We start from the raw sequence: 16,853 nt of genomic DNA on the forward strand, positions 1-16,853 counted from the left end.
TCCCCAACCCTGTGCATTGGGCCACGATCTGGGTAGACCACACAGGGTAACACTCCCACTGAGTTCAATGAGTATTTGATCAGGCCACTGAAGCATTATGTTGTACCCAGCAAAAAAAAAAAAACATGGGTAGCATTTTACTAGATTAATATATCCAACATACAAGCGAGGTTGCACGTGAAGGAAATGGTACATATTTTTCTTTGCTCAAGTATATCCAGTAATGTGTCATCTAAGGGCATGTCTACACTGCCCCACAATTCAGACTAAGGGGGTGTAAATAGCAGTGCACACCAAAGTGCTACACTATCATTCCCCCATGTGGATGCTGTGAGTGTGAATTTAAAGGTCCTCAGTTTACATTAATGTAATCCTTACCCCTCCCTTCATCCAAACTGCAGGAAAGTGTAGACATGCGCTAAATTTACATCAGTCTCATCTCTACATTTAACACTTCGCCATATCTGCTAAATTTATTTTATAGTAATGAATATATTGTTACAAACTGTACATTCTATGCAAATTATTCAGATCCATAAGAATAAATTATCATTTCTCAATGTCAATTACAAGTGCTTTTGAAAAATCCTAAGTAGGGATAGGCCACTCAGGAGTTATACCTTTTAATGTTACACAAATCTAATGCGAAAAGATGTTTAAACTGGAAATTATTTAGAATACTGTCTAATGAATACATTTTTTTCACCGAAGCCCTGATCCTGCAAGTGAGATCTTTGCAGGCAGACCTCTATGCTTGATTTTCAGCCCTAAAGTTGATAACCTTTCTCCTTGCTGCCATCTCTGTTTATCGTGTGTTGAGGTTTCTGCAGTCACCCATGTCATGGTTGTGATAATACCAGCCTCCAAGATACTGATGATTTTCATGTACCATAGGCATTGCTTAACCATCTTGTTTTGTCACTTTGCCTATTTAAAAAGACTTACATTAATTTAACTTTTCAAAGGATTTGGTTTCATTTTAAAGCCACCAGACTCAAGTGAGCTTGAAATTTTGCTCAATTTGTTCTTCCAAGTCCTAAATCTTAAAACACATTTGTACTTCATATTTTCCTTTTCATTTAACTAATCTTTTTTTTTTTAGTTCAGGATGCATCTAAAATTGGATTTACTACATTTACAGACGACAAACACTCGTTATGATTATGTAAACTGTAAACAAAATATTTGATAATTTTATTATGAATTGGTTCAAACTTCTAGTACCTTTTGGACTATTGATTTAATTTAATCTTACAAAATTCTAAGCCAATCCAAAATAAAATATGTGACAACTATATATTTGAAAGTCTTCTCTAAAAGCCACATTGCTATTAATTTGAAATAACAGAGGTTGCAAGTTGGCTGTTCAGTTGATGGAGCCAGTATTTTGCAAGCAATTCATTATGGTAATTTCATTCACATTCACATTAGCTGAACTGGCTACTGCATGGTTGAAATTGTGCCAGCTATTACTGCCAAAACAATTGTCATGCACTTGTGATATGCTAGTTAAAAAATGTTGCATTTTGGACAATTCTGGAGTTGTAAATGTTGAATCCTTTCCTCCATTTGAACACAGAGGTATTTTCATCCCTTTTGGGAATTCAAACATAGATTCTTGCCTTGACTCCTGTTATTGATTAGGGTTTTGGTAATAACACTTTGAGCTTACTAATGCAACTGTTTGAGAAAGTGAAAGAGAGGACAGGTGTCTGTCAAATTCATTTAATAAACATTGTCAGATAATGGCAAATTTAACGACATTATGGAAAACATGATATTTTTGACTTTCTGAACTAGTTTAAGACTTTTTAAGACAGTGAAATGCACTGACAATTATGAAGTCAATATCTTTAGAGAGAATCTTCTGATTTACTGTTTTGGGTAAGTTAAGCTACCATTGTCATAGACTGCCATACTTTTGTTTGTTTTGTACTGCAAGCAGTAACTATTTTAAATGTTTTCTACTAGCATTTTTAGTTCCATTCTTCCTGAGCAGACAACTCTTCTACTTAAAAATATGCAACAAATCATATTAATTAAATGAATCAATCAGACCAGCTAAGTGGTGTTTCAGAATGACTCTAAGGGCCATAAATTCAAATTAATGGTTTCACTACTTCTTCCTGGGTTTTAAGAGGCTCCTTGATGCATTAGGGGAAGAAGAGAAGGACAGCGACCCTCTTTCAAAGCATTTTATCTGGGACGCTTGGACAAGTAACTGCACAGACTACTTGTTATAATCACCTCCTAAATCTGAGGATGAAACGGAATCATAAAGTAATTCACAGTAGCTAGTGTTAATATTTAACAGTGCTGAAATGTGGCAGTAGAGTCATATCTAAATGGGATAATAATCTGTTAATTAATGCAAAACTTTGTTCATGGACATGCACCTTATATCAGTTTATTGAGAATATATTTCATTGCTTTTGATGAAGTTTTACTTACTTGAGTTATTCGGGAACTGTGTGTTGTGTGAGATTTGACTGCACCGCACCTTTAGTGGAGGGGGGCTTTGTCTGGCTTACTGGAGGATGGAGTATAGTTTAATGGTGGGGGGAAGAGAGAGGCATGGACGCTGCTGCAAAAGCAGAGTAGGTCAGCATGGCCACACTGATTAATTACCCAGGGACTGGAAGGGGCAAAATACCAGATTTGGTCAGGACCCACGGTGGGCATTGCATTAGCTACAATTTTTCCCTCACCACCAAATTGGCCAAGGCGGAGTGGGTGTTTTTTCGCCTTCCCCACAGCAGGTTCAGTGGGGGCTTTGTTAGGGTGAGTAGGGAGGAGAATTAGGCTGTGATGTAGCAACTCATTATGTAAGTGTGGGGGCGGATGTCCAGCACAGGTACTCCGTAAGGAGAGGATACCCTGATCAGATAAATGGCTTGGTAAAGGACTTAGACTCATAAACTCTAAGGTCAGAAGGGACCAATATGATCATCTAGTCTGACTTCCTGCACAATGCAGGCCACAGAACTTAACCCACCCACTCCTGTAATAGATCCCTAACCTATGACTGTTATTAAAGTCCTCGAATCATGGATTAAAACTTTAAGATACAGAGAGTCCACCAGCAAGTGAGCCATGCCCCATGCTAGAGAGGAAGGTGAAAAATCCCCAGAGCCTTTGACAATCTGCCCTGGGGGAAAATTCATTCCTGACTCCAAATATGGCCATCAGTTAAAACCTGAGCATGTGGGCAAGACTCACCAGCCAGACACCCAAGAAAGAACTCTCTGTAATAACTGAGAACCCACCCCATCTAACATCCCGTCACAGGCCATTGGCATATCTATCACCAGTAGTCAAAGATCAGTCAATTGCCAAACTAGCTTGTCCCATCATACCATTTCCTCAATTTATCAAGCTCAGTTTTGAAGCCAGCTAGGTTTTTTGCCCCCACTGATCTCCTTGGAAGGCTATTCCAGAACTTCACTCCTCTGATGGTTAGAAACCTGCATCTAATTTCAAGTCTAAACTTCCTGATGGCTAGTTTATATCCATTAGTTCTTGTGTCCACACTGGCGCTGAACTTAAATAATTCCTCTCCCTCCCTGGTATTTATCCCTCTGATGTATTTATAGAGATCAATCATATCTCCCCTCAACCTTCTTTTGGTTAGGCTAAACAACCAAGCTCTTTGAGTCTCCTCTTATAAGGCAGGTTTTCCAATCTGCGGATCATCCTAATAGCCCTTCTCTGCACCTGTTCCAGTTTGAATTCATCTTTCTTAAACATGGCAGACCAGAACTGCACACAGCAGTCCAAATGAGGTCTCACCAGCGCCTTGTATAACGGTACTAAAACCTCCATATCTCTACTGGAAATACCTCGTCTGATGCATCCAAGGACTGCATTAGCTTTTTTCATGGTCACATCACATTGTTGGCTCACAGTCATCCTGTGATCAACCAATACGACCAGATCGTCTCCTCTTCTGTCACTTCCAACTGATGCATTCCCAGCTTATAGTAGAAATTCTTGTTATTAGTCCTTAAATGCATGACCTTGTACTTTCCACTCTTAAATTTCATCCTATTTCTATTACTCCAGTTTACAAGGTCATCCAGATCTTCCATGTATGATATCCCAATCCTTCTTGTATTGGCAATACCTCCCAACTTTGTGTTATCAGCAAACTTAGCACATTCCCACTTTTTTGGCCAAGGTCAGTAATAAAAAGGTTAAATAAGTTTGGTCCCAAGACTGATCCTTGAGGAACTCTACTAGTAACCTCCCTCCAGCCTGACAGTTCACCTTTCAGTTTGACCCATTGTAGTCTCCCCTTTAACCGGTTCCTTATCCACCTTTCAATTTTCATATTAATCCCCATCTTTTCCAATTTAACTAATAATTCCCAATGTGGTACTGTATCAATGCCTTACTGAAATCTAGGTAAATTAGATCCACTGCATTCCCTTTGTCTAAAAATTTTCTTATCTTCTCAAAAAAGAAGATCAGATTGGTCTGGCACTATCTACCTTTTGTAAAGCCATATTGTATTTTATCCCAATTACCGTTAAATTCTAAGTCCTTAACTATTTTCTCTTTTAAATTTTTTTTCCAGGACCTTGCATACTACTGAGGTCAAACTAACAGGCCTGTAGTTACCCAGATCACTTTTTTCCCCTTTCTTAAAAATAAGAAATTTGTTAGCAATTCGCCAGTCATATGGTACAGCCCCTGAGTTTACAGATTCATTAAAAATCCTTGCTAATTGGCTTGCAATTTCATGTGCTAGTTCCTTTAATATTCTTGGATGGAGATTATCCGCCCGCTCCCCCCGCCCAATTTAGTCCCATCAAGCTGTTCGAGTTTGGCTTCTACCTCGGATGTGGTAATTTCTATCTCCATATCCTCATTCCCATTAGCCACCCTACCACTATTCCCAAGCTCATCATTAGTCTCATTTGTTAAAGAAGCAGAAGAGGGGAGGTTGGTGCACCTATGACTGGTATGGCAGGGAACTAACCCCACCTCCCTTTATAGCTTACCTTAACCCTCATTCAAGAGGGGATGGTAAGGTCCCAGCAGCGGGTTGGCTGGGGGAACAGGATGGAAAAAAGGGGGCTGACAGAAAATCCCGAGTAGATATTGAAATAATCATGGAGCTATTTGTGCTGTACACTTTTGTCTGCCAGATAGTGCCAGACATCTAATAATAAAGTTGTGCCTGATTAAAACATATCCAGAGTTTCCTGTCCTACTTCAGATATAGCTGGACAACAGTTTCCAAGGCAAAGGTACCACTGATTTATATTGCATTATACATGTTGGTTTGTGAAATTCTTCTTAACTATATTAGTCATTAAATATACTGCAGAGGATTTTTTCTTTTTCTGCTTATCTTACAGTTTTAAATACTATTACAAGTAAGATAACTTAGCTGTCCCTTGCCAGTATTGTTGGACATAATTCCAGAACCCTACCTTCCTTTCTCCTTAAAGTGATCTAAGTTTTGGCTGGCTCCATACATGGTCCCTCTTAGGAGCTCCTCTGCCTTTCCACTTGTTATTGCCAAGTTTCCTCAAAAAGGATTATGACTCCTGATAGCCCTTGAAGCTTTGTATTTGTTTGGCTACTGGGGAAAAGCAAAATGTGAGTCCTGCTTCCACCTGCTTAATGAAGGTTGAAATGACTGAACTCTATGATGGTTTCTAATTTTGCCATTCTAACAAAAATCACTATTTTTTGCAAATAAATACTTTCCGAGAATTTTTATAGTAATATGGTTGCAACAGCTAAGACTAAATTTCTTGTACCTTGCTCTGTTTCATTCTTTAGGTATAATGTTTTCTAATGACTGGCTCCATCATGGGGTCACAACTGGACTATTTAGGGATCATTTCTGTACTGGATCTTACTGGTCACAGAGCTATAATACTTTATAACATAATAAGGCATTTGTTAGGTTAAAAGGATGTGAGTATGTAAGTGGATTTGGTTGGTATGTATTGAATGAGAAGAGAATAAATTTACTAATGCCTGAGTGACATGGGTGGCTTTAATCCACCTGCATGCTCCACTGATCTCTGTGGCTGCTAGGGGCCAGTTTAGTCACAGGCATAATTGGGAACATCCTTAGTGCTGCTGTAATTTACACCAGTTTGTAATGACCACTATGGGATCCTAGATACACTGTGACACAGGGCCCCAGGTATCCTGTCTCCACTTGGAGTGTGGCAGAGTGGTAGCATGGAGCCCCCTTCTTGCCCTAGTCAGGAGTGGCATCAGTAGCCCCCCACCCCGCCCATGGGAATAGCAGGGAGCCCTAAACTCATAGAAAGGCAGGGGTAGAAGCGATGATGTCCCAGTTCATACTCCTGCAGCTGGGGTGTATCTGCTTTGGTGGGTGGATGAGCCCAGCACTTGCCAAATACAGAGTCCTCTGCTGGGGTGTTTTTGGCAGAGCCCTCCAGAGCAGTGGATCTTGGATTTAACATCCTACTGAGATGCAGGGGCAGTGCAACGCTTTTGTTCCATGCAGTCTGTGCACTCACACAAAGACATCAGTCCATCAGTTCGTGTTTTCAAGCTTTTCTTCACAACCATGTGGGGTAGAGAGATACTTTCTGAAAGCCGTGATTCTGATATGGCATGATGCCAGGAACAGGGTCCCTAAGAGTGGGCCTATAGTATCCATGCCTTAATCTGGCACTGCAGCCACCCATACACACACGTATATGGTCCCTATGTCAGAGTCCCAGAGCATTTTGGGGGCATTAACTGTGTGAAATATCAACTGTCATGGTTTCAGATAAACATTAAGCCTCCGAATATTGTTGGTTGTCATATTTGTTGTTCCTTTCAGTGATCTGTCATAGAGAGGAATGCCCAGCCATTAAAGGATAAACACACACTGGTACCCAATGGTTTGTGAATGAATGCAAAAATGGGTTCTGACCTGAAATAACTTTTAAAGTATTAGAACCTTTTTTGGATCTGAACACTTAGCCAATATTCAGGGGGTTGTGAGTTGTTTCTGTTAGGAGGAGAAACTGATGATGGAATCAGGTATTTCTTTGTTGCAGCACTATTTATTTACAAAGAATGTACACCAAGTCTGTTTCCCTGAACACTGTAGGAATCAAAACAACAGGAGACAGTTATTTGTTCACAGTTCCAAGCTTTTTCCAGCCAGCACTTCACCCAAAACACACTCTTACTTTTTCTCAGGGTAATGCTGGTGTTTCTCCAGCCATCGTGTCTTCTTTGCTGTCATCTTTATCTGCTTCTCTGGTATTTCTGCTGCTTCTCTCCCACCCACAGATACACAGCTTCAACCAGACCAGTCCCCCTTCTTGTATTTGTCAGACCCTTGAGAAACCTCATGGCCTAGCGGCCACTACCCAGGCTTACATGCAGTCAAGTCATTGGGCAGTGGTTTTCCATTGTTTCAGCTATTACTAAACAAAGGAGCATTTCATTGTTCCCTCTTGTAGCTTGAATGGAAGTTGACTCCCCCACCCAACAGCTTCAATGAAGTGATGTAATTGCCTAGCCCCCAACATAATATAAAGTGTTTTATAGTATTTGCAGGAGGGTGGGGAGGCTTGTATTTGAACTGTTTGATCAGTGCACAGAGGACTAAATTCTGATCTTACTTGCACTGATGTAAATTCAGCATAACTCTCCTTAAATCATTTAAATTATTTCAGATTTATGTCAGTGTAACTGAGATCCAGACCCAAAGTCTGACCCAGGATCTTTAGTAAAACATAAGCAACACAAACTAGCCTGTGAGATGTGGCTATTATTACATTAATGCTGCTTCTAGTGCTAAAAGTCTTTTTGTTATTAAGAGTTGCCATGTTCACTTCTCCTATGATCAGAGAAATTATACTATGTGTTACAGATCTGGATTGGTCTTATTTCTGTTGGGACTCTTTGATCCTGTGCCTAGACTTAATTATTCTAAAGATTTGTGCGGTATTGTAATACTAGCTGCCAAATATGTTACTGAGAGATCTCAGAAAAGAACTACCTCCAACCCATTAAGTTGGAATGGGTTTAAAGACACTGGCTCATTCTATCTATGGATAAATGTCCCTTGCCCCTAAATGATAAATATCAGGAACCTTATTCTCCTCTTGCTTATATAGGTTTTACATCAGTGAAACTTCACTGAATTTGACAGTTACTTAGACTGATGTAAAACTGGAATGCAGAATTAGCTTTCAGGATTTTACTGTTTGGTATGTTTTGATAGTGGCTTTGGACAAGATTGATAGTATGCTTTCCAAAACAACAAAGAGATGGAAAGGAGGTGTTTTGTAGCTAGCTAGCTGGCTGAGTTCCTGTTTGAAGGGAATTTTAACGCTGCTGTCATTTTTGTTGTATTATTAGTCATATTTTATGCATCTAGTGTTTATGTGGGCATCTTTTTTATTTTAGTCTAAATAAATAAAAATACTTAAATATTATTGGATGCCTAACATTTTATAATTTCTGGTGTAATTGTGTGAATTCAGTGTGTCATAAAAATATGCATTGGTTAATTTTGAGTGTGAACTATTCAACTCAGTCACAGTTTGTCTATTTAAATTTCATTTTCTAATAAGTGCTCTTATCATTCTTGTCCTGCAGATAAATAGATAGTATAGTCTCATTATAACAACAAGATATTCCCCACAAACAGAAATTTAGTTAAAGCCCTGTTAAGATTGCTTGTGTGCAAAACACGTTCATGCAAACTCTTAAAAGCAAGGCTATATTCTGTAACATACCTTGGCACTCACACTGGTCACTCTCAGATCCTGGCCTTCATCAGCTGAAGAGCTTTGGTGCTGATGAACGCCAGATGAGGAGTGAGTCTACCCCACCAGGAGCTTGAGACAAGGACCTCATTGTTTAAGGCACTATGCAAAACCTGTCTCCAAGAGTTTTGGCCCAGATTTTTAAAGGTATTTAGGCATTGCTGCACTCAGTGTTGCAATGTCTAACTGATTTAAGAGTCTAAATCTCATTTTCAGAAATGATTTAGGCACTTAGGAGCCTAAATCCCACTACCTGTCACTGATTCCCATTTATTTTCATCTTCCTCCCCTGCTGATGGGTTGCAGTCATGGAGCAGCTTAAGAGACTCTTTAAACCTCCTACCTGCATTAGCTAGGCCATCATCAGAATTAAGCAAGCCATAGCAGATCTCATTGACAAAGAAGAATGGAGCCTATGCATTCTTTAGGATTTGGCCCAAACTGACTTTCAGAATTATGGCCTCGATGTTCAAAACTTGATGTCTAAAGTTAGGCTCCAAAATCCACTTAAACAAATTATAATTAAAAGTAATAGGAGATGGAGGTGCTCAGCAGCTCTGAAAATCAGGCCAAACTTTAGGCACACATTTTTGAAAATCTCTGCCTCCTCTAATGTCACTAACTACAAAATGTTTAGTTACATTAAGAGGGATCAGTAATCATCACTGGGTTTCACTGTTTTCAAATATTTCATGCACATAAAATTTAGTTAAATTACCTTAAATATGTACATTTGACAATGAAACAAAGAGATAGAAGATGCACAATCTCAGTGATTAACGCCAGTGATTAAAATGTTTATTTAGATACTATTTGTTTGATTCCTAATTAGTAATTAATGTTGCCCCTTTTCAAACTGGGCAGCTAGTCAAACTTCAGAGCTTTGGGATGTTCCAGTTGGAAGTAGAAATTGATGGAGTCTGGTATTTTCTTTGATGCAATTTTGTTATATACAAGGAATGTACTAAGGCCTGCTTCTCTGAATGCAGAAGGAACTAAGAACAAAAGGAACAGTTTCTTAGCTTATACCCAAGCCTCTTTAGTTAACTGACCCAAAAGCTCTCTTTAGCTTTTTCCATGGTCACACTATGCTCACAGGCTATTACTTGGCTTTCTTGCTTTTTTCCTCTGCCTCTCTCTGTTCTCAGTTTCTGTGTGTTCTCTCTGTCACACATACTCACATGCACCTGGTGACAATACCCAGTGGAACCCCTTCCCCTGCCCAGATGGTTTGTTTCTGGGAACACTCTGTTAGGCCTTGTTTTAGATGTGGTCCCTTAACTCCGTAGTTCTCAACCTTTTTTCATTTGTGGATCCCTAAAAAATTTCAAATGGAGGTGCAGACCCATCTGGAAACCTTAGACATAGTCTGTGGACCTCCAGGGGTTTGCAGGTTGAGAAACACTTCCTTAACTGTCTCTTAGCTATCTTAAATGAAAGGTATATTCACACATCAGTTTGAATGAGGTTTTAATTCAATTCATAACAAGGTTTCATCCAGCTCATAATATTATTTATACAATAATCATTTTGCTGAGTTATTGTAAAGTATTATATCGCAATAAAGCACGTGTACCTATGCAAAAAAGAACAAACATCAGACAGCTTCCTATGTTTTGCTTTTTCTTAGAGAGAATTAGCCTTTTTTCCTTGGCAGCTTAATTAGTCAATATCCTGCTCAATCGAGAATCAATTAATGGTTTTATTGGCAGCTGGAATGTGTTTGACACAAATAAAACATCACAGACTAAAATGCAAAGGTAATTTTTCTGCATTTTACAGTTTTTGTAGTTTGGTTTGGTTTTGTATATGTTGGTAATCAATAGAATGTATATTTTATTTATTGGCATTTCTACAGACCTCATCACAGCAGTATTTCAGCACCTTATAAATAATGAATGAAACATCACAATTCCTTATGCTGAAATATAGTATATAGGTGGGGAAATGGAGACACGCAGTGTTTAAGTGGTTTACCAAGATTACATAGTGAGTTGGTGGTAGTACTGGGAATATAATCTAGATCTCCTGAGTCTCGGTCATGTACCTTAGCCACAAGACCATCCTTCCTCTTTGAGTAAGGATAATTTGGCAATGGTTGTCTTGTTTATCCAGAATTCTGTATGGTATATGTTAAACTTGGTTTTATTGGATTACGAATTACATAAATCTTTACCACTAATGCTTCACGAAATGCTTTGAAAAGCTTTGTTTTGAAACAGTTAAACATGTGTATTGTTTCCTCCTTTTTACTAATGACTTTGCATGATTTCAGGATCTTTGCTTAGAGGATCTTCTACTCCTGCTGTCCATGAGATCCTGAGATTTAAGGTCTCCTGCCAGGTTTCTCTAGATTTTGCTATGTTTGCTAGACCTTACATTTTATTTTAAAAACAAAATTTCTAATCCTCTCTGGCAGTAAGGATACATCTTCACAATGCATGTCAATGTACCACTGTGTTTTTGTATCAGTCTGCCCTTACATATGCACATGCAACTCCCACTGAAGTCAATGGGACTTTCAGGTAAATATATCTCAGGGCAAATTTTGACCCTCTCTTTTTACAGAGGACACAGTGGTCCGGTGTTCAAGGTATTTATTAGCAGACAGGAGATGTGAGTTCTCTTCCTGGTACTGACATCGATTCTCTGTGTGACCTTCAGCACTGAAACTCTCTGTACCTCAGTTTTCCCATGTGTAAAAAGTGGTGATCATGATATTTAGCCACTTTTGTCAAGTGTTTTGAGATTACATTATAGGCTTTTTGTTGGAAGGGACTGTCATTATGCTGTCTGTCTGTACAGTCAGTGCCTAGCACACCTGGGACTCTGATCCATGATTGGGGGGCCCTGCGTGCTGCCATAATACAAATAATAAATAATAATCGGTGGATGAAAAGTGTTGGGTAAGTGCTAAGTCATAATATTACTGCAGTCAGTCAGACAGAAACCGAAAAAGAGAAGTTTGAATTTCCTGTATTCACCTCAGTAGATGGTTTTCTTTGAAGAAGAAATGCTGGGGGGAGGGGGGGGGGGATCACCATTTTGCTACTGATATCATATCAGAAACATTTAGGAATTGAATTCCTTATCCCATTCTTACATAGATCAGCGTAAATCAGGAATAACTACCCTGGAGTTAGTGGAGTTCAGTTTAAAATTGGTGTATATGAGAACAGAATCAGACACAGAATGAGATACAATGCTGTAATGTTTAGTGGAACAGGTAAGCCTTCAGGAGTTTTTTTGGAGGAAGAGGGATTCCCAGTGCAATTGAATGCTGTAGTTGTGACATTTATTGGAATGGTTTTCAGTAGGTCTGTAGACACTTTCAAATACTCTTCAAATACTTCAACTGTTTGTTGCTGTTCTTAGAAGTGAGAGTAAAATGCTTCTTACACTATTACATTAAAATAACTTTCTGTGGAGTAGTTTGTGGGATTTTTGTAAAATGTCACCCCATCATCAGCGAAATCAGTTCTGTTTAATAAACAAATAAATATGTTTGAATGTCCTTCCTTGTGCCTTCCAATAACTGGTGTTGAAATATGAATGGAGCTAAATAAAAATAAATATGTGCACAGAAGTTCCCTGGAGATGTTCTTAATTATGATATGAAAAGTAATATTATAATATTATGAATATTTCTTAAAATAAGCCTATATCACTGATGATAAAACAAACTTACAAGAAGGAATATAGTAAAAAGAGAACCATAAATGTAATTAAAATATATATTTTCTATCTAGGGTTCTCTGTTGCTCACCTAGGTTTCTTTGTAACTCCTGATTTCTTTGTCGTCAATGAAGTTTTGCCATTGATTTAGGAAGTAGGATTGGAACCTAGGTTAGAGTGAGCCTCAATATAAGGGAAAAGGAAGATGCTTGTGTTATTTGTAGAGGTGATAGTGTATGTGACATTTTCAAAAAACTAAGCTATTTTATAAGGCAGCTCTTTAAATTCACTTGTATCACTGTAACAGTATGATGACCTGCCACACTGTTCATAAATAAAGAAGGCTGTGCTATCTGATTTTTCACTTTAAAGCAATTAACTCTGGGAAGTATTTGCCAACCTCCATCTCAAAAACACATGCTAGCTGCTCCACCTCTCTCTGTCAGTTTTACACTGCTTCTGGTCAATTTGCTACTAAGGTGTGATACAAAACTGAAAGGGAAAATGCTATGGCATAGACACAGGAGGAAGCTTGTCAGAGATTTGGCAGTTTAAATAGGGTGTGATTTTTCTGTTCCTATCTAGTGTGGTTCAGAAATTTCACTTAACACAATACGTTTGATGATAAATATGGGGTGTCCAATTTGAATTTTTTATCCGTTTGTTTAATAACGGATTTGAAAAATACAAGGAAACTAACAAAAATATATTTTCTTTCAGATGGGAGATGAAAGAAGATGGAGGTCTGGAAGAGGAGGAAAAAGCTATGGTGGAACACCTAAAAAATGTTTATTTCATACAGTCCCCTCTTGCCTCAGAAGATAAAGAAAAACTGTCACCTTGAAAAGAGTTTGTGTCACACTTTCTGCTGAATTAAACATGATTACAATAATTGCTTAGTGACAATTGAAAAATAATCCCTTTTATGCATACATTAAATGACTAGAAAACTGGGGAACTTGTATCTTGATGAGTAGAAGTTAGAAACTAAAGGGTGTTACTCTATTATTGCCTGGTCACTTCCTTAAAACAGCAACAGTTATATGTGTGGTAGGGAAGAAAAACGTGAAAATGCTGTGTTACACAGTAGGACATACCTTGGTGCAGTGGAGGCAAGAAGCTGAAGACCAAATGAAAAATTGTTTTTAAAGCATAAAGCTCACCACAGCATTATAAATAATACTGTTTTGGACATTTTCTAGCCTAAGTTTGCCAGTATATTTCACATGCCATGTGGGTTTCCAAGTGGTGTTCCATCTACCCCTAGTGGGTGTGCAGAAGGATAGAGTTCAGAGAGCCTCTTCCCTTGTTCCATCCAAACACAATCTTATGACTTGTGCTTAGGGAGTCACAATGACATAAACAAACGGAGAGTTGGACCTCATGTTACCTCTCTTTTCCAAGGGACCTTGGTAAGATCATTTTAAGACATAAATAGAGATGCTGCATGAGGTTTTAATTTAAGGTACAGTTCTCCATTCCCCTAACTGGTAATTTTTCTAGTGTAGAGCAGACATTGGACTGTTTCAAATGATGTCTGCATCTTGTAGCTTTCCAAAGATCTTGCTTGGGTCTGCCAGCGAAGAGAGGGAAATGAGGCACTGATATTTTAAAGTGTTAAAAATAAAAATGAAAAATCAGTTTTTTTAATCTTGAGACAGTCATTATACATCATAAAGAAGTGCTGGAGGGTAAAAAACCATTTTTCCCTGCTTTGGATTTCACTTTTAAGCCCACAACTAAGCTTTTAAAGCTTGAAACATAGCTAGAGGGATTCCCCAGAATGGTAGATGTGATATGTTGGCAAATGAGGCATACATGCTCTTAACCACATTAGTTTCGTCCATATTAAATAATATGTCAAGTGGGTGGAGGTCAATCAGAATACTTGGATTATTCTGTCCTATTTTGTCAAAATTTATTTTAATGTGTATAGTATCTAATTAATTTGTTATTGTATAGACATACAAAATAAGGGCTTGTCTACACAGGAAAATTGACTAAAATAGCTTTTCCACAATAGCTCCCCACATGGATGCCCTTATTCCAGAATAAGAGTGCCTTTTCTGATAAATTTTGGAAGTACATTAAGCTAAACTGGAAAAAGGTGCTCTTATTCCAGAATAAGAGTGTCCACATGGGGAGTTACTCTGGAGTAGGTCTGATGTTTAAATTCACACCGTTCCTTATTTCAAAATAAATGTGTGGGCAAGCCTTAAGAAATATGATCCTCAATACCCCCCTATAAAAGTTCACTTAATAGTAACCCAGTGAAAAACTCTGGTATAGCTACATCTTCCATAGCATGTATATATTTTTAATTTTTACAAAGTAAACCAAATAAAGCTTGAAAATGTTCACAATATCTTACTCGGATGTTTTTTTTAATGCAAATCTACACTGCCTTCATAAACCTAAGAGTTCAAACTAATTCATATTTGAAGCAGAAGTTTTCCCTAAATCATTAGTGAGGAATGCATATATCGTCCATATAAAGTGTTCCTTCCCACAGGCCATAAGCTGAGACGCCTGGCTGGTGGGAGGAGGAGACTCTAGGAGCAAGAGGAAGGCCCGGGAGAGTGCCACTGTCCTGTACATGGGGCAGGAAGCTGGGAAAGAACCTGGGAGGGGCATGAGACTTTGATTAAGTCCAGAGTGGGTGGACATTGTTTGCACTGTTGCTTCATTTGAGCTTTTGAATTCTAGAAGGGGACTCTGGGGTGAGACTTAGAGCCCACCAGTCTGAAGGACAATTGGGACAGATGAAGAGCCTGGAGCCACAGAAGGCAGTGGAGCATGAACCTTCTGAATTACGTTATTGACCTTTATTTGGGGATTTGAGGTGTCTATATTAATAAATTACCCCATGACATGGGTGTTATTAGCCTAAGAGAATGTTGGAGAAGTATTCTCGAGGAACCTTGAGAAGGAAAAATTGAGGATGGGAAACCTGGAGGGCGATACTACATCATGAGAGTGCATTCTGGAATGGGGACCCTATGACAAAAGGGTACATTTCTGTTGGGTATAACTAGCATAGGCCCTGTCTTGATGGGCAAAGAAGTGTTTTTCCTTCTTGTTAGCTCATTTGAGTTAGCTTAACATGATAGGAAAGTCCACTCATTAATATGCGTCTAACTCATTTAAGCTGTGTTGTAGTGCAGTAAGGGACATATAGGCTACAACACAGCCAGCTAACATGGTTGTAAATGTATTAGTCTGCCTCTTAATGAACACTAAGAAGGCTTTTTGTCATGTTAAGATAACTAGATTGAATTAACACAATTGAAAAACACACTTTCAGGCCACTCCTTACATATTCACACCACTGCTGGTGTAGTAGGGAAAAGGGGCCAAGCCATCCCTGAACTACAACAACCCTAAACTGTTTTTTTTCAGCTCCTGGGAACCTTTGTTGCCTGGGATATGTCAAAGCATCTCTCTCATGTTGCCTGATACTGCACAGGGCCAGTCCCCTTTGTGAAGCATCAGCAGGATTAGGAGAACGCAAAGGTGAGTTTTAAGCCACTTTTGCACACATACCCTGAGTTGAACTCCCTGTCCCTCAGTGGCATCCAAGGATTTGCCCCTACTTCCCATAAATTGTGTTTATTGTAACCCTTAGGAAGGTTTAGGCACCTTTTTTATTTTAATTTAGCATTAAGTGTCATGAAAAAAAAAAAAAAAACCCAGTGTGTTTTTTCACATTGTGCCTGAACTATTATAATTTTTACTTGTATGAAATATGAAAGCTATTGAAATGTAAAAGACACGTTTAGGCATGATCTATGTTATAATACACCCTAGTATTTTAAACATTTCTGCTATTCTGATTTCAAGAAACTCATTTAAACTCCAATTCACCAAGGTATTTAAACGTATATAATTTAAGCATGTGAGTAGTCTCATTAATCTCAGTAGGATTATTCACAAGATTAAAGTTAAACACATTCATAGGTACCTTGCAGACTCAAGGCCTTAAATACTGGATGACCAGTAGGGTAATTTGAGCTCCTTAACATTTCTTGTTTATTTTAAAACTTTAGACAAAAACATCAGATTACTCAAAACCAGCTAATGGTGTATCTAGTTTGATGTAACTAACTATATTTTTATCACTGTAACCTTCATCATCTCTTCTCCCATTCCTTTAGTTTGTTTGTAACACTCTCATGGTTACAGTTGGCAGGAAATTTTCCAAAAAAATAATTTGTCAGGAAATGCTGATTCATCAAAATGTTTTGGTTTTGACAAACTTCCACTGAAACACAGGCAAGGTTCCAATGGAATAAACCTCAAATGGCACCCACATGGCAGGGACACAGATGGCTGCATCCACCTATGCCATTTGGGCTCCCTCAGTGTCCTTGCTGGGACCCGTGTGCACTGTATGACCAATAATTTACACTGAGG

At 38.5% G+C, this 16,853-nt stretch overlaps 1 protein-coding gene across 1 annotated transcript in view; it reads left to right on the plus strand.

Moving 5' to 3' along the window:
- KIAA0825 (KIAA0825 ortholog) overlaps positions 1-14,795 on the plus strand; it is a 284,840-nt gene extending 270,045 nt beyond the window's left edge. The window contains exon 20 of the mRNA XM_067568905.1: positions 13,161-14,795. Coding sequence (XP_067425006.1) covers positions 13,161-13,284 — 124 coding nt within the window. The 3' untranslated portion in view covers positions 13,285-14,795. The remainder of the gene's footprint in view (positions 1-13,160) is intronic.
- The last annotated feature ends 2,058 nt before the right edge of the window (positions 14,796-16,853 follow it).

This window comes from Emydura macquarii, unplaced genomic scaffold, assembly GCF_026122565.2.
Source record: "Emydura macquarii macquarii isolate MOO-44397 ecotype Brisbane River unplaced genomic scaffold, CSIRO-AGI_Emac_v2 contig_2897, whole genome shotgun sequence".
Lineage (NCBI taxonomy): Eukaryota > Metazoa > Chordata > Testudines > Chelidae > Emydura > Emydura macquarii.